Raw genomic sequence first — 23,677 nt, forward strand, 5'->3', positions numbered from 1 at the left:
CTGATTGTAAGACCCATTTAATAGCTGGCATATACTGATAATTAACATCCGACCTATTTATGACTCATCTTTGTAGCTGCATTTGTGATTTAAATTAGGTAAAGTCCCCTTTCCTTTGTTTCTTTTTCTGTACGTCCCTATATGCGCAGTAATACATTAATTTACCCCGATGCGCTTTAAGATTTCCTACTCAAATGAGTTTTACTATGGGACTGTGACTGGAGACACACAGTTTCGGTGCTGTGTTAAGCAGTTACACAAGGACAGTCTTTAGTCTCCTCCTCGTATCCCGGCATGCATGACGCTGTTCTCTGACCGGCCAACTCGGTGTGCGAAACATGGCGGCCTTCAGCAAGTACTTGACAACTAAGAACTCCTCCATAATCAGCGGGGTCCTCCTCATCCTTTTCCTCCTCAAGCAGAGACGGAGGCCTGCCAAACCCAATGGGTACGTGGTGCGATCGCCGGGGACGCGAAATTTTGTGGCCGATTCTGTTGTAAATATAAATAGAATAGCCACAGAAAAGGTCGGGTGGAGGCAACCCGGTAGATACCTATGAAGTCAGGTGTAGCGCGGAGGACCTTGTCCGAATATGGAAGTCTGGGTTTAGACGTTCACTCCCAATTGCTCGTTTGACATAGCTTAAAATACATCGGTGATCCAGTTCAGTTTCGTATCTGTGCTTTTTTCGGCAAACAATGGCAGCCTTTGTATCCGATAAAATGGACATGCTACAGTGTTGCACGCCGGTAACGTCTGCAGTGACACGACAAAGCCGGCAAAAAAAGCGCAGGTGCCAACGACGCGTTTCTGGACAGTGCATTTGGAAAGTTGGCATCTCGCAGCTCGAGATCGTCCACGGCTTCTGCAGCCCCGCTTGACATTTGGCATCATTGTTTGGGGGAGTTAGGGGGACAGTAAGCAGGAAAGCGCATCAGCAGTCTGTGACACATACACACGACAGGTACATCACACGGCCTGCCTCTCATGCAAATATCCAACGCACATACAAAGCCGGTTTCTTCACTAGGAATAATAATAATATTTGTGTTTTCTAGTAAGAAAGGTCAGTCAGAACTGCAGCTGAATAATGACGTAAGTACTCCATAATATGTTTGAGAAAATGTTTTTTTCTATTTTACTGTAGTGCCGAGTTATCATCCAGCACCTTGTCTTAATGTTATTTTGTAAGATTGGAATTTTAACATTTATATGCATGCGGCGTATTTGATGGGTCATTAACGCCTTTTCTTCCGATTCGCACGTGGTTTTGCATTTGCAGAAAGAAGCGAAGAAGGACAGAGCTGCTGTGGACAAGGTGTTCTTTGCACGTCTCTGTCGGATCTGCAGGATTATGCTTCCTACTATGTTTTGCAAGGAGGTTGGTGTTCTTTATTTGCCATTGTTTCGTTAATTATTATCGCTGGATTTTGAAGTCCACCTCATTTATGGTTCAGATATCTAGTTTTTGCATGGCATGCTGAACACCTTGTCATCATCATAGTAAATGGTTTTAGAGCAGCAGTATGTCCTCTGTGCCCTTGTGATTTTCCATGAACAGCTATTGCAACACTTTTAAGGTTATGTCAGAACACCCAGATGAAATGTGTCCCAATGAAATATCCTAAACTTGTGGACTTTAAAATGTGGCGTGAGTCTGTGTTGAATATGTATTTTTTTCAATTTGAATGGTTACTCCGATAACTGCTAGTATTACAACATTATGCAGTATTTGTTACAGTGTCTAAATATGACATATTTTTAAATTATATATGGATGTGTGTGTCAGTGTAAAGTGATCTGTTTGTAAGTATGCTGAGCCTTTTGCAAGCATTCTCTAGCAACTTTGTTGGAAGCTGCGCCGAATGAACTGAATGTGAATATGACGAATGTATAAACATTTCAGAAAAGATTGAATTCTGAAATTATGCTCGTCTGACAATTGCGGAAATGTTACGAGCCCGTTAAAAGTGCTAATTTCACAAGCTTCTACAGGTGTTTTGTAAGTTATCACCCATTGTCATTCCAAAAATATTCAAAAAATGTATGTAACTTTTTTTCTTTCTTTTTTAATTGAGGTTATTTGTCCTGGTAATTGATAGTCATTGTACTCCTATTTTGCCATTGTACTACTTTTGTCCTAGTCGGGATATCTGGTCCTTATCGCAGTGATGCTGGTTGCTCGTACCTACTGCGATGTCTGGATGATCCAGAACGGAACAATGATTGAAAGGTAAGTTCCCATATGTGTCCTGTCCTGTAGACTCCATGGACACTGGGCCATTGATAGGGATCAGGGACTGGGGAAGTCCGAGGGCCATCGGCTCATATTGGCAGGCCGCCTCGTCCCGTAAGGTGCTTTTCCCTCGCCTCTAAATGGAGCGGTATCATATTCTGGGTATTCCGGTTTTTGCTTTTAGCCACGCCGCTGTGGGAAAGAACGACTAGCACAGATTGGTCACTTCTCTCCGTACAACAAAAGGGGCGTTTTGTAATTATTCATCATAACATGCCTTGCACGCAGTTAATAGGTCATAGTTTGTAGCCAACTTGCTTTGAATTTATATGCAGTTTTAATGCCTATGTGCTAATTATTGTTATTTTTTAATCCCTTGCAGTGGTATCATTAGCAGAGATATTGTGTTATTCAAGAAACACTTTTATTCCTATGTTTCCGTCATTCCTGGGGTAATTTTCATCCCTGTGACACCCGCATGGGGATAATGAGATTTATTAATGTCTGCACCTGTGGCTGAGTAACTTATTAATCATTGCAGAAAACATTTGTATGGCTTTCAGAGCAAGAAAACTGACCAATTTTTTGAAGGTGTGAAATGGCTGTCTGCCATTTCCGGGTCCGTTTCTCCTGCTTCTTTTAATGACAGGGCAGACACCCCTGCTTCTGCGACTCGTCCACTACATGTTCCATCTACTGACAACAACGCTTTCTTTTTCTGCATGATGTGGTTTGCAGTGCAATTATTGGTCGCTCGACAAAAGATTTCAAGAAGTACTTGTTCAACTTTATTACCGCCATGCCTCTTGTAAGTGTATCTTTAAATTTTTAATTTTAAACAATATTCAGGCGAATCAGCTAAGGTTGATACCTCAATTTCATTGACTGTATTATGTGGAAATTAACATATTTTACTTGGCAGGATTTAAGTAGTGCCCTTAGGATTAACCCCCGCCCTGCTCATCACATGGTAACATGCCCTGAATTAATGAAAGGAATCTTGCGTAACGGGCAGAGAAACTTGTGTTTACCAGCGTTTGGATTGGTTATAACATGTATGGCTTGACGAGTCATAATTGATGTGAATGGCAAGATCCTCAGTCGCATTTATCTACCATGTGTCAAAGAACTGTTTTAAGTGGAGGAGAATTATAGAGACACGTACTCCAAGCAATGGAAATACTTTATCTTCAGATTAAAGAATAGCAACCTTATTTGTAATGTAATATTTCTTAATTTTGCCTCCTTATGGTATGTTAATTTTTCCATGCATGTCAGACACAATGCGACATTGATGATAGTTTGACGAAGCTAGAGATGGTGGAGGTTTATCATTTCTGCCAAGTTGTCCACAGTTCTCTTTTGATCCTGATTCGTTTAGATAGCTTTAGTGAACAACTTCCTGAAGCTGGGCCTCAATGAGCTGAAGCTGTGCTGCCGTGTCAGACTCACCAGGCACCTTTATGATGAGTATCTGAAGTAAGTACTGCCCTTCCTTCACCCGCCCGTCTCCGTTCTGTCCCTGAAAAGGGGCAACTTTGCTTGAACTGCCATTATTTCATGTACGCTTTCGTTGCAAATTCACTAAGGTGGAATATTTAATTGCTTCAGGTATCATTTTATGGACTTTACGTGTCTTGATGAATTTTCCCAGTAGCTAAATATTATTCAGGTAAACATTTTCTGTAAGGGAAGAAATTGGATCTTTTCATGGGGAGAAAAAAAAATGTATTTGAACCTTAAAATGCCCACCTTAGGTGAATTCCATTGAGACCACTTTGCGTTTTTCTGTCCCCTAGAGGTTACACCTACTATAAGATGGGCAACCTGGATAACCGTATCGCTAACGCAGACCAGCTGCTGACCCAGGATGTGGAGAAATTCTGTAACAGCGTGGTGGACCTGTACTCGAACCTGAGCAAGGTAGCTTCCAAATGCATCTCCTGTTCTCTTTTCACAGCCACCCAAGTACATCCACAAAAAACACTTGAATGATATGCAAGACCCTTTAGTCCAGGAACTTAAAAAATGTTTTGCATCAGAAAGCCACAAAAGCACTGCAGAAAAAAATTAGTCACAAGATTTTTTTTTTACCATTTGCATTGCAGTTATTTAGTACAGGTTTTGATCCAAAGTCACATACATTTGAGAAAGCAAAGGTTCTCCTGTCCCTGAAGGTAAAGGGTCTCGCTCAAGGGCCCAACAGTGAAATCACTCTGCCGACCTTGGAATTTGAACTGGCGACCTTCTGATTACAGGCACAGCGTCCCAATCTACTGAGCCACACGCCTAACTTCCCCCGAGCACAAGAAAAATCTGAGAAATGATTCTCTAAATTATAGCTGGCTTGTGAAATTTATTGCATTCAGGCCACAAGCAAAAAATCTCTTCATTGTGACTTCATTGTCTGTTGAAAAAAAGACTGAGCAGAACCAAAATTCTTCTAAATTGTTGTAGCAACAAATTAGTTGTAGCTTTAGCTAGCAGGCTTGCCTAGAAGCCTAGAGACCTAGTGTTCACTCTCTCAAAGACTGGAGGTCTTCCAGAATTATCTGCTGGGAAGGTGTGTGGGCAAATGACGTCATCGGACTGCAGTAGAATAAAAAGGGGCGGAGTCAGATGTGGCTGAGGGCGGGACGAGTCACTTATAGACACAGCGCCCAGCCAACTGGGGTAAAGAGTTCCCTGTGATAAGGTCACACTGTAGCTGGCTCATGAAGCAAATGCTCACCATGACAACTGCTCATGTCACTCACTGAATTTGTAAAAAATAATATTTCATTGATCTGTTGTAGTCTTGACGCGTGTATGTTCTGGTACAAGGATTAGCCATCACTTTTTAATTGTGGTGGTACGGGGAGTTATAGGAATGACAGTCACAGTGGTTTAATGGGTTGGAACCTCAAAGCAAAATATTACTAGAGACATTTAAGGTGAGTTGGGCTTTTAATTTTAATAAGAAGATGTAGGCTTTAAGAATGCTATTTAAGTAGCTTGGCATCCAAATTAAATTATTTGGTTTGTGGGCTCCAGAGGCTCAAGAAAGCTGGTGTTTATCACAAAAACACACGTTGTAAAGCTGTAGTTTAGTCTCTGATATCTCCAGCTGTCTCAGAAGAGTTTACACTCACTGTAGTGGATGAATGAGATGGCTCGAGAGTTGTTAATGCCTTTAAAATCGAGGGATAATGTTTATAAATGCTTCTGTCTTGCAGCCACTTCTTGACATTGGTCTGTACATCTTCAAGCTGACAAGTGCTATTGGAGCACAGGTAAAGAGAATCTGGTTTTTAAATGGAAAATCATGGTACAGACTATGTCTGTGTTCAAGTTTCTTGTTTTGTTGATGTTTAAAAATGTCAAGGCTAAAGAAAATGTCTACTAAAATGTCTGTCTGTGGTTGATATCAGGGCCCTGCTTCTATGATGGCCTACCTGTTGATCTCCGGCCTCTTCCTGACGAGGTTACGGCGTCCCATTGGTAAAATGACAGTGACGGAGCAGAGGTATGAGGGGGAGTACCGATACGTCAACTCCCGGCTCATCACCAACAGGTGGGTCATGAAGTCGCCTCCCTTCCACTGGGCTGTACCAAGTGAATTCAGTCAGCCACTGCTAACACCGAAAATGTCGTTAGTGCTAATAGACAGCAACCTATGAGTCAGCATCAAATTCTGTTTGCCAGAGGATCAAAACTCTTGTAGTCTGACATGTAAATAGATTTCAGCGAGTTATTTTCTCAGTGAAATGTCTTCTCTTCATGCAGTGAAGAGATCGCTTTCTACAATGGAAACATAAGAGAGAAACAGACCATTCACTCTACCTTCCAGAAACTCGTAAGAACTTCCTACAAAGAATACACATGTAACAGTAAATCTTAAAGTAGGTCTTCGTTGGTGCCCTTCTGCAGCATATATTATATATTTTTACATTTAATTGAAAAAAAAACCATTTTGAATATATAGGCTAGAGATAAGCCTAGATTTTCTGTCACTGATTCTTAACATGTTTTTGCAGGTTGATCATTTGCACAATTTCATCTTCTTCCGGTTCTCCATGGGATTTATTGACAGCATAATTGCCAAATGTAAGAAAAAACGTTATTTGTCTGATACCTGGCATTTGTCTGTAACTGTGAAGAAAAATAAACTACAGTCTGGCTGTGTGCTGAATGGCCACTATGAAGCTGGGCGTATTTAGGATCTCAACACCCCCTGGCCACTTGTACCCCTGTAGATCTGGCCACTGTTGTGGGCTACCTGGTAGTGAGCCGTCCCTTCCTGGACTTGTCCCATCCTCGTCATCAGCAGAGCACGCATGCAGAACTTTTGGAGGTAAAGATAGGAACAGCTAATAGAATTACCCAAAAAAAAACACAAACTGCTACTTCATCACTAAATATGAGTTTTTAGAGTGGACAGTTACATGAGAACATTAAAGCTGTAAAAGCAGCTCAAGGAACTGTCTAATACTACCTTAAATAAAACTGGACATAAATACAAATAATATCCGAAATACGTAGTTTACAGAAGCACTAACGCAAATTGGAGACATACGCCTGTATGTAAATTTACATTATATCTTCTCAGTTTTGAAATATATGTTCTTTAGTAAGGACCATTAGTATATTTTTGGTTCTTGCTTTTTGCTATAATATATCTTGAATGGTATGGGAACCATTCAACTGCTCAATTCTTCCAAAATCAAACTTAGTTTTACAGACCATAACATCTTATTTCCTAGTCATGCAATGACATGTCTTTCTGGAATAGACTCGATGTTCAAATTGACTCTTGGGTTCTCCTCTAGTATGTGTCCAGGTGTGTGTTTATTCACCTTTAAAAGTCTGATTTGCACCTTCAACTTCTCTTCTGCTTTCAGGATTACTACCAGAGTGGTCGCATGCTTCTGCGCATGTCGCAGGCTTTGGGCAGGATCGTGCTGGCTGGAAGGGAGATGTCCAGGCTGTCTGGGTGAGTTATGCTAACTTTCTGAGCTTTTCTCCTCTTAAATCCTTCATTCGTTCAGCTGTTCCTGCTTCCTGAGGGTCCCCAATGTATGAACTCCTCCACCGTATTTATTCCTTTCACTCTTACCATCCATTCGGTGTAATTTCCATTACAAACAAACAGTGCAGTTGTAATAATGCTGTGACATTTTGACGCAGGTTCACTGCCCGCATCACTGAACTGATGAAAGTCCTGAAAGAACTAAATGCTGGGAAATACGAGCGAACCATGGTCACTCAACACGATCGAGGTAGCGGCTGTTATGTCGTATTTTGGTGGTGTTTCGGGTCCATGATCCAGTAATTATCAGAGCCATAAATGTGAAATTGTGGATTCCCTTCCTGTCTAATTTAGAGAACTCAGAAACTGTGGAAAAACTGACTCTCGTCCCTGGAAATGGAGAGATTATCAACACGGACAAGATCATAAAGTAAGACTTTTTACTTTGGTTGTACCCCTTATATTCGGAAAATATGTGGTGGTTTATCATTATTAGTTTCTGATTTTTAAAGCGTCTAGACATTGTTATACTTCTGGCAAATGCAGGTTGTTCAATGAGATGATTGGTGTTTTGGTGGCAGGTTTGACCACACACCACTGGCGACTCCCAATGGAGACATTCTGATCAGAGACTTGACCTTTGAGGTACTTTAATGTTTAACCATTCTGCCGAAGCACCTTAGACATAAACACTGTCCCTTTCTGAGTCCAAGTAAAACCAAGGGGATGTATACTGAGGAAGTAATCTTAAGGTGTATCTCACTAGTGTTTTTTCTCATCTAGGAACTCTTGTAGTCAAGAATTACTCTATATTTACTATATTCAGTACTATTTTATCTGTGTAGTAAGTGCACATCTGCTCAGAACAAAAATCAGAATTTAACATTGAGTGTATGCAACTTAAGAGTAACAATAAAAATGAGTAAAAATTTCTTCTGCTTTCTGAAAAGTTACTGGTATCTAGTTGGATGGCTAGATAAACACCACTTCAGTTCTCAAACCTCTGCTTGGGGCCCTGCAGCCATTGCATGTGTTTTTTAATTTTCACCACTTAATTAACTTAATTAGTAAAACAAACAAAAAAAGTCAATGAGATATTGATTAGTACTATTGTACTAGTGGTAGATTAAAAAAGGCATTAGTGTGTTGTGTGGTTGCTGCAAGTAATGGGCTGATTTTAGTGGAGGATCTGACATGGTTACGCTCACACACTCTGACAGGCATAACAGCATAGATTTTACCAACATGAATGTCATTTAAACACCATTTTCTTTGGCTGTCTGAGACCTTTGTGCAGGAAACTGCCGTTTATTATCCAAGCACAGATAAACATTAAGGTACGTTATGTGTTTTCTCTTAAAGGTACGGTCTGGAACTAATGTCTTGGTCTGTGGTCCTAATGGCTGTGGAAAGAGCTCACTTTTCCGTGTCCTTGGAGAAGTAAGTGTAGTGTGATATTTAATATTGGCTGCGGAGGCTGAACGTGACCCATCCATCCATACTGACGTAACAGTGTGTGTGTTTAATTTTTTTAAAGCTTTGGCCTCTCTTTGGTGGACGCCTCACCAAACCCGAAAGAGGGAAATTGTTCTATGTTCCTCAGGTATGTTTTTAACTTTCTTGTGGTATTCTATTTTTAATTTATCTTTTTGTTTTGTCCACATAAATGTGCTTGTTTCATCTTTTATTAGTGATACCTGACCATCTGCGTAGTGTGTCTAGCTGATGGTATCAGTCTGCGTAGTGATTGCAAAGTGATATTTAATATCTGTTTAATAGCATTTCGGAGAGTCATCCTTTATGTGGACCTTTGTCTAGCATTGAACTGTAGGATCTCTTGACTTCATGTCTGTGACATTTTGCTACAGAGGCCTTACATGACCTTGGGGTCTCTGCGGGACCAGGTGATCTACCCAGACACCCCTGAAGATCAGAGGAGGAAAGGGATTTCCGACCAGGTATTCTCTCCCGAAGGAGCCGTTTGGTGCCTTAGAGCAGGAATTCATGTGTAATAGGAACATAAAGTGGCCTCCTTTCGTTTGTCATTCGGCCCATCGAGGTCGTTTGGAGGGAATTAAACTAATAATATAAAGTTGGCAGGATCTTGTCAAGTTCAGATTTGAAGTAATCCAGGGTCTTAGCTTGCACTCCCCTGCTGGGCAGACTGTTCCACACTCCAATTACAAGCTGTGAGAAGAAGCTCTTTCTCAGGTACTCTGCTAGTTTCCGACTGCGGCCACAGGTTCTTGAATTAGAGCAGATTTTGAAGTAACAATCTGGATGAACTGCATGTAGTCCTCTTAGAACCTAATATACCTGAATCATGGCAGCCCTTAGTCTCCTTTGCTCAAGGCTAAACCAATTCAGCTCTGCCAACCTCTGCTCATAAGACATCCGGGAATCATCCTTAAATCCTCTGATCCGCAAAATGAATGTACAGCGTGTGCTGGGGGAGCCCTGCCTTAGAGAGCCATGCGGCTCGTCTCCCCGACAAACATGTTTCCGTGTGGCCCAAAACCAGGTGCTGAAGGAGTATCTGGATAACGTCCAGCTGGGACACATTCTTGACCGAGAGGGCACGTGGGACACTGTGCAGGACTGGATGGATGTCCTCAGCGGAGGGGAAAAGCAGAGGATGGCGGTGGGTGTTTGTTTTCTTTATTCTTCTTTGGGACTTCAGTCAGCGCGGGACTTCAGAGAAGGGAGATGACCTTCGTATCGCACAGCGTGTCCTCCGCAGCTCAGCGCCTGCCAGCAACCTGTCATTTATTTATGTAGAGCTAATGGTGAGAGCACAACCACACAGCTGTAGGAAAGGCTTCCCTAATAGGCATCTAACCACATCTATGCCTCACCACACCTTGCTTTAGTCACCATTGTTGTGTTTTTGTTGTTTTTACTTTTTTTTATTTCTGGATAACCTGTTACAGCTACAGCTTCATGGGATGGTATGATGTCACAATACAGCCGCTCCACCAGTCAGCACCTTGACGAGCCAGCCAATCAGATACTTCCCTCACTATCATGCATCACACATCTTCAAATATATGTTAAGCATCTCTGCAGCTTTGGAGATTTGTGGAAGAATTATGTTGAGGGGAAAAAAAAGAAGTGTGAAATGAGTAGTCTGATATTTCCTAATTAGTGGAATCGCTTGCCACAAGCTATAAACAGTAGCTGGATCATGTGGTAACTCCATACAGAATACTGTACTCACTGGGATTTTTGGAGAGATCGGGGTAGGTGGAGCTTCAGAGATTGTACCTGGGAAAAGTGCTTTGGTTTTGAATGTGGCTTCAGTGATTAAAATTATGGATTAAAATGACTGTTTTAATTTGATTGGTTTTCATCATTATGTAATGTGTATCTCCCCCCCGCATTCTTTTGATTGGCTGTGCCATCTAGATGGCAAGGCTCTTCTACCACAAGCCTCAGTTCGCCATCCTGGACGAGTGCACCAGCGCCGTCAGCGTTGACGTGGAGGATTACATCTACAGCCACTGTAGGAAGGTAACTGCTGGAGGTGGCTGAGATCCACGGGGACGCGTCGCCGATTGTGGGCTGGCCTGACCACCGCTGCTCTTTGCTCTTTAGGTCGGCATCACTCTGTTCACAGTGTCGCACAGGAAGTCCCTGTGGAAGCACCATGAGGTAAAGCCCAGGAAACGCTTCTGAAACACTTCAGGAAATGGTTAACACTGTAGCGCACTTCCCTAAATTGTAGAATATTTCTACCATTTCTGTTGCCCAGTGCAGTTGTACTGAGTATCTTTTACTCATCGATCAATGTTACAATTGTTTCCAATGCTTTATTAGCAAAGCTAATTAAAATTTTACCCAATTCAGGCAGCAGGTTATTTAACTGAGTACATAAGGTCAATGTACTGTGCAAGCTCAGTATAACCTTTAGTATAACCTCTTGTCAGCATAACCCTGTGCTCCCTGCCAGCTTGTTATAAATAGGTATTTGTTTACCCTTCTTAAAGTGACGGGTCCAACTAAACCTCAGTCAAGAAGTCAGTTGAGCTTGGACTTGTGCAAGTTGAGACCATTTTGTTTTATTTTCGTCCCACAGTACTACCTCCACATGGACGGGAGGGGGAACTACGAGTTCAAACCCATTACTGCAGAAACCGTGGAGTTCGGCTCATAAGTGGCATGTGACCACAGCGCCCTCCAGTGGCCAAGGCTGATGATTACCACTTAAGCAAGCGGTCAGCTAGACAGAGTATTGTTTCTAATCAGATCGACCCATCGTTCCCAATAACACTATTTAAATTTCTAAAGATGGTTTAATAATAAATTTGTTAATTGCTGTACATAACTTGTAATTAAAAATCCATTGTCTAGTCTTGAACACTGGACTGCCTTTATTCAGACTATTAAATAGGCTAATCCCAAAGAAATATGTCGCTGTCATGTTTCTAAGGATAAAATTTACCTTAACATGGAATTTGTAAGAGTACAGCTTTGAAGCGTGTCATCTTGTTTAGTCCAGATCAAGAGCGGCAACCCAGGTCTATCAGTACCAGGAATGTTTCCCGTCTTTGTCTCTAACCCCACTGAAGCATGTAGTTTGTCGTGGGAGTGCTTGGGGGGGGTACGTGGATCCCGGTCCGTATGCGTCCGTGGGAAATCAGTAACTGATCTGGGCCTATAGTGAAGCCATTTGCTTTTTTGTGTGTGATTTACTGAAGATGCTGTCAGCTACAGCTGATTTAAAGGCATTAACCTAACTGAAATTCGTCAGAGGCCTGGCACACGTACTCTCTCTTCTCCCCTGCCCCATCTGGCCCAGTAACCCATTTTTTTAATAATCAGCCCTTTGATATAATCGGCACATTAACTGTTGTTGTGTGTGTGCGTGCGTGTGTCTGCGTGCGTGTGTGTGCGTGCATGCGTGTGTAGGCGTGTGCAGGTTTTTGCACATGTTTTAATGAGCTAATGTTACTACTGTATGTCCAATACTGTGCTCAGTGTCTCTTTAGCCAGAAACTTCTCTGATACTGATCCTGGGTTGAGAAATACGAAAGTGCTGTGGGTTCAGAAACTGTTATGCAATGTTTGTCGTCTTCTAAGGTCTGGGATGATGGATAGATATGCAAGGTCACAGCCTCCTTTACTTTATGTTAAGGGACACTTAGCTGCTGCCTCTGCAAACTGATGTAATTACCTTCTTGACATTTCAAAACTAAAAATTAAAAAAACACCTTTGTAAGATTCCTGGTTTTATACAGGACTGTGGCAACACAAGAATGTAGCCGTAAATATGTGCATGGATCTAGAATACGCTGAACTGTAATTTTCATTAAAAAATAACCTAAGAAAAAATACTGTGTCTGTACTCAATATCTATATTCATCCTTTTTTGATGGGAAGAGAGTGAAGCTGGAGGCTGGTTAGGGGGTGCTGTTGCAAACTTCTCAGGATTCTCCACATGGCAATTGGTTGTTTGGTTTTTCAAATCGAAGGGCACACAAACTCCCATCTTCCAGCCACTTCTCCTGGTCAGAGTTACGAGGGCCGGAGCCTATCCCAGGCAGGAAAGGGAACAAGGCTGGGACATTCAGGAAGGCATTATAGTACATTTAAGAACCTTCAGCCTTAAGCTTCCAGTAAACGATAAGAGGTGGAGCCAATGGCCTCACATTGGAATACCTGTGATGTCACACCCAGTCAAAGGTCTCCGACAGCAGCAGCCTCTTGACATTATTGATAATCCTTGCATATGTACTTTCTTGACTGTATTTGGACATTATTATTTTTGTCCAAAGTTTTGTTAAAATAACTCTGCTCTGACATATACCAAAATTATCTAGTTTAAATTGATATAATACTATAAAAAATTTTCTGTACCTATTTAAATCACGAGATACTACTTTTGCTAAAGTTTTATCTTAACATATTAAATGTCTTGGAATGCCTTTTCAGTCTATAATGAATACCACTACATTTATTTATGTGGGGGACACTTTAGTCCAAAGTAAAACATCACATGATGATTATTATTATAATTTGCTACCTTAACAGTAGCCTATTCATTAACATGGAAACCACTGAACAAGAATCGCCTCACCTTTTTAATTCAGGAAGTCCTCAGTTGCAAAGCTACTTCCTGTGTCTGTGTTCAGAAAGCGAAAGAGTTTTGCGCGTGATAGTTGACGGTACACCCCTGCTGGAGGGTGGCGACGACCTGTGAACCATGGTTGATATGCAGTTTGTACTTTTGCTGCTTACGGTCCTCCTGCTCATGTCGACAGGCGAGCCACAAGGACACGGTAAAGTATCACAATGTCATGTGTTGGAAACAAGGAGAGAAACTGTAGCGTGCTGTTATACAGGGAACTTCAGCTTAGAGACTTTTTTCTAGAAGTCTAGATTTGTCAGTGTTACTGCTGCTGTCTGCTTGTTTATCATTGTCCAGGGAGTCTACGCTTTGTTGGCATTGGTGACTGGGGGGGTATCCCAGGCAACCCATTCTCCACTCCCCTGGAGAGGGCAAATGCTGTCGAACTGGGAAGAGTAGCTGATGCCACAGGCCTCGACTTTATCCTCAGCCTGGGTGACCACTTCTACTACAGTGGTGTGAAGGACATTGAGGACTTTCGATTCAAGGTAAGTCCCAGCTAGCTCTAGCTAGCCTGTTTTAGGGTTTCTGCAAACCGTCATGCTCCAAAGCTTTCCCCCAAACAAAATATTCAATATACTTCTACACATTTTTCAAAAATAGGTCTCATTGTTTCTTGTTATCGCTGTTGGAGTTTTAGACCTTCGTTAGACTACAAGGTGTCACGGTGAATGAAGATAAAACATATTACTTTAACTAGTGAGATCCAAAGGGTACTTTCACTCAGCAAACTATAACCCAAGGTCACAAGATTATCTGATATGTGATGTTTATGCCATCTGGTGGTGACTGTTAAATGCTTTAAAATATTATATTCATTTATAATGTAATACATGTAGGGCTAACTACCAGCACTGAGACCTTCATTCCACATGAATTCAAATCAAAGGCACAATCATTCAGTTGTTTCTTTTGGCTTTAAATGTTGGTAGTTAAAATGTAACAATTTTTGTCATTTTTAAGAAACCGTTGAACTTGTTCTGTCAGAAATGTAATTACAAAATTTACTGTGATATTTGGAGATGATTTTCTGCATCGCTCATTAATTGTAATTTATTTCGCCTTTTCAGGTGACATTTGAGCAGATCTTCAATCACTCATCGCTGCTTAAGCTCCCATGGTATCTCGTAGCAGGAAATCACGATCACATAGGAAATGTCTCGGCACAAATATCTTATTCCACAAAATCTCCAAGATGGTAAAGTTTTTATTTACGCTTGTCGGTTTCTTGTTCTCTAGTTTTCTTAGAAAAGATGTACAAGTTTCATTAGTGTAAGCTTATTGTTGTTTACTCAGGAACTTTCCCAGCCTGTATTACAAGCTACAGCTGAAGGTTCCACAGACTTCCGCATCGTTGACGATCCTCATGATTGACACAGTGGTGCTGTGTGGCAACACATACCAGGAAACTCAGCCCCATGGCCCAGAGAACCATGTGGATGCTGCCAAGCAACTCAGCTGGATCCAAACACAGTTGGAGAACACCAAGTATGATGTTCTCCTGCTCTATGAACATTCATACAAAGACACATATTATATACACTCCATGAACCTCTAACCCAACACTGATTGCAAATGTTGACGATGAAAGAAATGTTTAATACCCAAGGAACAAATTAAAAAAGTTCCAGAAAGCCATGTTCTTGCTGAAGGATCTTTTGCTGAAGGTCTTTGGGCATGTTTGGGGATGTTCACTCTTGAATCTCTCAGCATCCTCAAGTTCTTCACGCCTCACAGAAGTTCTCAGCAGTTGGTCCTTCTGGAAGTACTGTATTCCCGGGGTGCTGAAGCTCTATAGGTTTTCTGTAGACCATTGACTGACATAAGTTGTATGGTTCAAAAGATCACACAGTCCATTTGTCAGGCGCTAAAGTGCCTGGTTGACACCTGAGATACAGTACTGTACAATGACTGTACTGTAGACCTGCATTCCAGTGCAAACACGTATTATGGTCATAATAGTCACACATCAGGAAGTAACTCCTTTCTATTCTCATTGGGAGCACAATAGATTTTTCCCAGCCACGTCCTGTTACCTGCCATGTCAAAGAATTTGTCTTCCGAAACATTGTTTGGAAGCTGCTTCTCCACAGTCATGGTTCACAGTGGTCCTGAACAACTGCGCTTTTTCCCCTAATCTCCAAGCATGCCTTTGGCTTTTTCTCTTAGGTCAGAGTTCCTGGTAGTTGCGGGTCACTACCCGGTGTGGTCTATCGGACATCATGGTCCCACGCACTGCCTAGTGGACAAGCTGAGGCCCTTGCTGAAAAAACATAACGTCACGCTGTATCTGAGTGGCCATGATCACAGCCTACAGGTTGGTCATCCATTACTGTCAGGCGGTGGAATGTAGTAAAGTTAGCCGCATTCATTCCCACAAAATCTGCATGCCCTGGCCCGTTTCATCCCTGTAACGTGCTGAGTATCTTCAACATGACCCGATTCCAACATTCTGAAATGTAGTCTGGCATTTCCTTTACATTTCTGCATACGGTGGTGAACTTGAGGAATGACACGCATGCTGTGCGATCCACATTATGAAGTCCCCAAAAATGTAACGTGATTGTATTACCGTCAGGACAGCTTGAAACGAGGATTCACCATCCCTCTGAGAAGCTTTCATTTCTGCCATGACCGATAAAATTGTTGCTGTTGTGCCGCAAAGACAAATCCAATGTGATTGTTCACAACAACAGCCTTATAATGTTAAATTTACGGTTTTGTGCGCTAGCTATTAATCCATAAATAAAAATAATTAAAAATAATGAAGATTATATATTCTATGAAGTTTTGTGATGTAAACGGTAATTTAATTCAAGGAAGATATTCTGTACGTAGCGTTTAGCAGAAGCTTTTCGGAGATCTCTCTGAAACAGCGTATTAACTGTTATTCTTCCCGCCGGCAGTTCATCCAGGAGGACGACGGCAGCGCGTACGCTGTGAGCGGCAGCGGCGCTTTCGATGACAGGTTCGCGCCGCACCGGCGCAGCTTCCCAGCTTCCTGGCTGCGCTTCTCCAGTGCTGTCAACAATACCTCCGGAGGGTTCACTTACATCGAGGTCTCGCAGGAAGAAATGCTCATCAGTTACATCCAAGTAGATGGAAAATGTGTTTATCAAGCTGCTTTGCCAAAACGCAAAATCTAAATGCTACCACCATTGCACTTTTCTCCCCTGTTACAATAACTGATTGTTTTATTAGCCTACAATCATAAAAATCCAAAACATTTTTGCAGGATTGCCAACTCTGACGCATCTGGCATGACACTCAGACACTTTCAGACGCAAGAAATTTTATGGTAAATCTATATGGCAAATATCTATATAGGCCTAATGCCTGTTATTAGGTTGTAAACCTAAAATTTGATATATCGAAAGCGTTGGGGTAGTTTGAAAACCCTACAGTCTGTAATGTAGTAAGACTCTTACATACTTGTAAATACGCGTGCAGACTTGTCATGAATTGAAAATCTCACGTCAGTCGGTTGACCAAAGTTGGCAACCCTATTATTGTTTTTCATGTGTTTGATCAGTATTGGATTTTTACGTGTTTGATGTTTGATTTAAAGCAGTCAAATGCATGTTGCTAAACTCTAGCGTGTGGAACCGGATTTTCAAAAATGTGTCCGAAGTGAAGATGACAGCATGGACAACAGACTGGAACAGGAATACAATCTTTGTATAATAAAATAAAAATATATGTTATTATTTTATCAGTACACATTATCTCATGGAAGTCTGCTATATTATATAATTCTAGAAGGCTTTTCAATAAACATCAAAGCATTAAAATATGCCAGACAACATCTTTGTAAAAAATGTAGGGGGAGTTCACTTAAAGATATTTGCGATAAAAAATAACTGCAGCACATAAGGAGCGTACAAAGGTTAGTCTAACTTAAGATGGTTCCAGAATATAGTACAGTTTTCCTGACAAGCACACTAGTCACATACCAAACCCTGTCAAAACAACATACCTGTTTTTGCCCTTAAATTGTATCCTATATCGCAAATTAGTACCTGGCGTAACATGGACATCTACATTTTAAACCACCATTTAAACCCCGGATTCAAATATCAATAACTATTATTTAACTTCAATTAAAATGTAACCCAAAACCTTTAAATACTACACATCCAGTAAAACAGCATAATATACAAACACATCTGTTAACATATAATGAATAAATTAAGGGCAGCTTGTAAACTATTTCTCAAAATACATTATACGAATACCCCATTTCAAGGCACTAAGGCTGCCACAAATTAGAAAAAATAAATAGTAAAAAAAAAAAAAAAGGCAGTGCTTCAGTAAGGAATTTCTCAGTGTCTATGCGTCCTACTTAAAAATACCATTCACCAGCTAAAAACGATTACATGTATTTTTTTTGAGAAGCATGTCTAGACGTTTCATGTTATTTCATTAGCGGGCTGCCAAAGTTTCTCAGAAACAAAACAAAGAATTCCAGTGTTTGGCAAAGGAATGTAGAAGGGTTTGTGGATCCGACTCAGTCGTACCATGTCCCCATGACACGGGTGGAAGGCTTTGCCTCTCACACCTTCTTCAGAGGTACTGCTTCTTTTCCTGCATCCCTGCCTCTCTTTCTGCGTCTGCAGTATACCACAGTCAGAGTGATGGTCCCTATCAGCACAATGACCAGCACGATGCCTCCCGCGATCACACCAATGCTGTATTCTGCAAGAAAGCACACAGGAAGACTCATTTCTCATGCTTAAATGAGACCCCACTCACTCAAATAGCTCCTCCCACTATACTAGCCCCTCCTGTATTCCTGGCTCCACCCACACCACCTGCTCCTCCCCCCTCCACTAAACTGAATACTAAAGTGACTTATCAAATCCACAGGACACCTTGTGGGATTCAGTCGTTCTGAGTTGAGCTACACCATACCTTCGAATATAGATTTGTCTCTGTCCGGCGAGCACCGCATGCTGCTTAACTTCCCATCCTGCTTAGTCCCGAGGCGGGATGGTACATACGCCTGCACATTGAAGCAGTAGCTCACACCCCTGTCCACATCCAGCACCACCTTGCTACTGCTTGTAGTTTTCTCCCTCTGTTCAAAGGAAGGTCAAGATTGAGCACTGAACTAACAGTTGGGCTAACAGGATGCTGTGGCATTCAGCATGTAGCACAACGCTGCACCGTCCCGCGCCACAGAATTCACCTTTCCAGTGCTTTGTGCTTTCCTATAGAAGACTTTATACTGCAGATCATTCTTGAATATGTCCCGTATGTTAAGCAGCCTCCTCCCACTGTAGATGGCAGTGACAGGGTCTTCAATATGAAGTGTAATTTTGCTTTTGTCTTGGGTCACATTAATCCTGAAGTGAGGAGCTCCGATTTCGGCTGAAAGAATAGGAAATATGGAAAGTGACAGAGATGGAGTGAGATGTATAGAGATGGAGATGGTCACGCTTGCTGCAGGATTTTGGCTGTCATTAGAATTGGTGGCTTCTGTAGGGTTAGGGTTAGGAATACCTACTGTCATAGTAGGGGCAGAATGGAGGAGATTTGGTGTACGGGGGCTCCACTGCATCGCTAGGCGTGCCCGGCAGGGGCTCAGACAGAATATCAGCAATGTATGTGGCATTCAGGTCAACCAGCATGCTGGTCAAATCGCAGTCTGTCTTCTCAGTCCGGATACAGTGTTCATTCTTCTCTCCATCTTTGCCCTGGCTGATAAAAAGCCCGGTTGATTCATCTCAAAAATGAAAAACCTCATTTCATTCATTTCATTTAGCAGACACTTTCCTCCAAAGGGATACACAACTGGGAAAGCAGGGTCAGCCGGTCCCTGGATTAACTGGGGGTTGGGGGCCTCGCTCAGGGGCCCAATGCCAGGCCATTTTAAGAACCACTAAGAATGTGTGTAATGAATCGGAGTTAGACCTTCCATTGTTTAGGGATGTTTATAAACTGCAGGAGGATATTCGTGCTGCTAAGAATTCACAGTCTCCTAATGCAGCCACAAAACACTTTACTTGATGGGCACAGTTAGTTAACTTAGTTTATCCACCAAGCCTAACTCCGCCATCCCTCCCACTTCTCTTTTAGATTGTCTGTCAGATATAAAAACTTGATTTGCCTCCAATTATCTTAAACTTAATAATGACAAAACTGAGGTCCTACTTATTACCGCTAAATCACCTCTTGCTAAGCTAGATAACTTCACCCTCACAACTGATGATTTCATGGCTTTTCACTCTGCCCAGGTTAAGAGTTTGAGTGTCATCCTTGCCAGCACTTTGTCTTACAAACCGTAAATTCATAATATTACCCGGCCTGCATATTTTCACCTCCATAATATTGGATCTTCAATCTTCATCCATCTCTCACACCAGGGGTGAGGAATCTTATCCGCAGCGGGCTGGTGAGTATGTGGGTTTTCACTGCAACTCCCTAATTAGATGAATAATTAAAGAACTTATTGGCCGAAGAGTCCTCACACCTAGGTTTGAACGGCTGACCTACAGGTTATCCCAAAAACCTGCATACACACCAGCCCTTTGCGGATAAGATTGCCCATCCCTGTCTTACACCTTCCAATACTTCCATTCTTGTACGCGCCCTGGTCACATTACGTATTGATTACTGTAATTCCATTCTATCTGATTTACTTCTCAAGCTCCTTCATAAGCTCCAGTTAGTACAGAATGCGGCCGCTCATATTATCACCAGGACTCCTATCACTGCTCATATTATCACCAGGACTACTATCACTGCTCATATTATTACCAGGACTACTATCACTGCTCATATTATTACCAGGACTTCTATCACTGCTCATATTATTACCAGGACTTCTATCACTGCTTATATCAGTCCTGTTCTTCAGCGACTTCACTGGCTTCCCGTTAAATATCACACTGATTACAAAATTCTACCGTTCGCTTTCAAAGCCCTTCACAATCTTTCTCCTTCATATCTTGTTGATCCCTTACATATTTGCACTCTCAGATCTTCCCACTCCGTCTCTCTGGTTGTGCAGCTCGCCTGACCACTATGGGACTTAGAGCTTTCATTCATGTTCCCGCCAGTCTATGGAATTCTCTCCCTCTTGATATCTTTAATATCGACAGGATTTCTGTATTTAAATCTCACCTTAAAACATTTCTTTTTAAACTTTCATTATGATTCTGCTGCAGTGGCAGCTTTTAAATTTTATATATTTTAAAAATCTTTATTCATTTTTGTTTTGTTTTATTACATGCAAATTTTTTATGCTGCAACAATGTATATTGTGCTTGTAAGGTGTCTTGAGTGCCTTGAGAGGCACCTTTAAGTAAAATGTATTATCATTATTATTATTATTATTATTATTATTATTATTTAGTTATGCAGTTACTGCTCAAAACCAAATCATAAACTAATACAGTTCCTGCAAGAAATACATGACTGTCAGAACTGATTAATGATGATCAATCATGGGGTCAGTACATAACTAACACTCATTAACTAATGCAGTAAGAGTGTGTTACTACATTATCTGTGGCCGTTTATCAAAGTGTGTCCAAATATATTAATTTACTGCTCAGCTGATTCTACAAACCTTAAATGCATTCAGGACAATGTATTAGATCATATTTCAATCAATTTATTTTTATAAATATATTTAACAGAAAATGAAGTAATATTTTCCTAAAGTATACTGAGACTAAGTACTGTTCAGGCTAAGCACAGTCCTGTACTGGACCAGTGTTTGGAAGGTGAATGAACAGATGGCTTTCCAGGGACGCTGACGATCCTCCTCTCTGGTCCTCACTTGTATATTGCTTTGGACAACAGCGACTGCTAAATTAGACACTAGGCTGAACAGTGCTCAGCACCTTCAGTGGTGCACCTGTACTTTTGCATTAATCACTAGGTTGAGCAGACATTGTCATATAAATTATTTTCCATACTGCAGTTGTACACATCCTACTCAAACGAGACACAAAATCAAATTCGGTCACTAAGACAGATATCAAAAGACAATGAAATATCAACACATACATTAATGCCTCTTTATCTGACATATTTTTTCCATGAAACCGGTTAATTTCTCAGTTTGCCTGTTCGGTGACCCTTAGCTGGAAGGCTGTTTGCAGTGTGATTTTCCTTATTAAACCTAGGAGGGGACTCAATAAATTGATGTGTTTGGGTGTTGTTGCAAATTATCACCATAAACAAATGTGCTAACTCTGGGGTTAATAGGTACACATGACTGGACACACAGTTACCCCAGAAACGACCCCAAAAGAGTTATCTGCTATGTGAAATAAATACGTTATACGCGCTGAAAAAGCGAAATAATAAAAAAGTAACCAGTATTACATATTATACATTATAGCAGGGTTGCCAACTCTCACGCATCTGGCGTGACATTCACGCTTCCAGATTCTCACGCTTGCGCAAGAAATTTTACGGTAAATGTATATTATTCCATTATAAACCTAAAATTAGCTGCATCGAAAGCGGTGGGGCAGTTTGCAAACAGACTATTTACAAGGTAATAAAAGTGTTACATATTTGAAAAGGCGTATGAATGTGTCTTGCAGACTCTCGAACTGAAAATCTCAGGCAACGGACCGAAGTTGACAAGCCTGCACATTATGTAATTCGGATCTGCTAATCCGATAAGAAACGCGATTTAACATTGAAAAAGCTTTCAAAAAGCACAGAAATAGCAGGAACCAAGAATTACAGACAAATCAGCGCCATAATAATTTACCACATCATACAGTGCACATAGACTGACCTAAATACAATGAATGAACAACGAGAACCACGTGTTCTGAAACATGTTACAACTCCTATTAGGCAGCAGTGTTTTCTGAACTCGTAATCTTTATGAGCAGGACTGGACTGGCCGCCTGGCATACCGGGCATTTTCCGAGTGGGTCGATGTAGGGTATGTGGTGGACCCCCAAAACATGCCCCGCCCGCCTCGGTCGGCAAAACATATCGCTTAGTAAATCGATGGAGGACCAATTTAATCCCAGTCCAACCCTATTTATGACTAATATTAATTCCTCGCATCATAAGAAACAACATTGTTTTAAGACGAACGGTTCCTAGATTAATAATTAGATAAGTATGCAAACTAGTTTCACTATATTTAGTTTCAACATAGTGAACGATTTTATGTCGTCCAGTACATACATGTAGTCGAGCGGTCTGTATGTGCTCACCGATAAACTTCAACAGTATAGGTGTAGTTGACTGGTTCAGGACCCCATTTTAATATTGTCTTAAAATCAGAAGAAGTCCAGGTAACACCCTCCGCCTTGGGGTAAGTGTTCATGCCTATATAACAGAAAATCAGCAAAACAAATTAATAACGAAAGACGCAAGATTCCCCATCGGACAAATCAGTGGATTCCCGAAGACGCAGAACTATGCAATTTCACTAACGAATCACTTGTACGATGCTCAGTTAAAGAACTTAATCATCAAAAAATCCCTTAAAAGTCTAATTTGGGCTCCATTTCATTTCAGTAGGCGGCGTCTACCTAAATCCCCTTTTTATCTTGCACACTCAAAGCATTACGGATACTGACCTGCATTCTTGCCAAAGAGAAGGAACAAAACGCACAGTAATTTAAAGGAAATCCTGATATCCGTCATGATCCATATGTCCGATAGACAATTTTTAGAATACATCCCAGCCTTTACGTCAGGTGTACTTGCTGCCGCAGACGAAAGTGCGAAATGCTGATTACTTCATGGGCTTATATCACCTACTGGCGAAACGTACAATGAGTGGCCTGGGAATCACTTTAACATGAACTATGAAGACACAGCCCCTACTTATTGGTCCTCTCCCAAAATGACCAAATAAGGTCATCCGGGGGAGAATATTATACGTAATTAGAGCTTGGGTATGGTTGCTAGGCTGTGACTGCGTGAAGAAATAGTTAATAATTTATACTGCATAATATAGAATAAACAATTACATAAACACCATTATTGTTTTTTTTTGTAGTGTACTTCATTATAAATGAAATGATAATACACATACATTTATGTATGCTTGCGATGGGTTGACGCCCCATCCTGGGTTGTTCTTTGCCTTGCGCCCGTAGCCTCCAGGATAAGCTCCGGACAGCTGCGATCCCGAATAGGACAAGCAGTTACAGAAATTGGATGGACGGATGGATGGATTTATAATCCACATAGTTGTTATACAAAACGTATGTGCAATATATTCTTAACAGAGTAAAATAATGCATTATTACAGTAGCCCTGTGACTTACTTTGGATATTTTTTTATCGGTTTTTCTGAAAACTTTCCTAAAGCTT

The 23,677-nt window shown here is 41.3% G+C and overlaps 3 protein-coding genes across 4 annotated transcripts; 2 read left to right on the forward strand and 1 right to left on the reverse strand.

The window, feature by feature from the left end:
- Positions 1–282: 282 nt before the first annotated feature.
- On the forward strand, positions 283–12,576 carry abcd3a (ATP-binding cassette, sub-family D (ALD), member 3a). Of its 2 annotated transcripts, none has more exons than XM_048976818.1 (23): positions 283–448; positions 1,060–1,096; positions 1,284–1,382; positions 2,146–2,234; positions 2,976–3,045; positions 3,619–3,716; positions 4,037–4,160; positions 5,453–5,509; positions 5,648–5,790; positions 6,003–6,072; positions 6,254–6,323; positions 6,473–6,570; positions 7,118–7,209; positions 7,404–7,498; positions 7,600–7,675; positions 7,827–7,890; positions 8,608–8,685; positions 8,783–8,848; positions 9,114–9,203; positions 9,767–9,886; positions 10,651–10,755; positions 10,840–10,896; positions 11,321–12,576. In XM_048976818.1, exons 1-23 carry the CDS (start codon positions 339–341, stop codon positions 11,396–11,398), a joined length of 1,986 nt encoding a protein of 661 aa, XP_048832775.1. In that variant the 5' UTR covers positions 283–338; the 3' UTR covers positions 11,399–12,576. The 2 variants fall into 2 exon arrangements, with proteins under 2 accessions (XP_048832775.1, XP_048832776.1); XM_048976819.1 differs by having other exon boundaries at positions 284–448; positions 7,404–7,495.
- A 767-nt stretch (positions 12,577–13,343) lies between these two features.
- On the forward strand, positions 13,344–17,090 carry acp5b (acid phosphatase 5b, tartrate resistant). Its single transcript, XM_048976951.1, has 6 exons — positions 13,344–13,523; positions 13,670–13,860; positions 14,443–14,570; positions 14,669–14,860; positions 15,542–15,689; positions 16,279–17,090. The coding sequence occupies exons 1-6, from the start codon at positions 13,448–13,450 to the stop codon at positions 16,516–16,518; spliced, it is 975 nt and encodes a 324-aa protein (XP_048832908.1). The 5' UTR covers positions 13,344–13,447; the 3' UTR covers positions 16,519–17,090.
- On the reverse strand, positions 17,048–23,147 carry f3a (coagulation factor IIIa). Its single transcript, XM_048976952.1, has 6 exons — positions 22,936–23,147; positions 22,567–22,681; positions 18,879–19,072; positions 18,561–18,742; positions 18,284–18,449; positions 17,048–18,067 (listed from the first exon to the last, which is right to left on the reverse strand). Exons 1-6 carry the CDS (start codon positions 23,036–23,038, stop codon positions 17,925–17,927), a joined length of 903 nt encoding a protein of 300 aa, XP_048832909.1. The 5' UTR covers positions 23,039–23,147; the 3' UTR covers positions 17,048–17,924.
- Between the last annotated feature and the right edge of the window lie 530 nt (positions 23,148–23,677).

This window comes from Brienomyrus brachyistius, chromosome 15 (assembly GCF_023856365.1).
Source record: "Brienomyrus brachyistius isolate T26 chromosome 15, BBRACH_0.4, whole genome shotgun sequence".
Lineage (NCBI taxonomy): Eukaryota > Metazoa > Chordata > Actinopteri > Osteoglossiformes > Mormyridae > Brienomyrus > Brienomyrus brachyistius.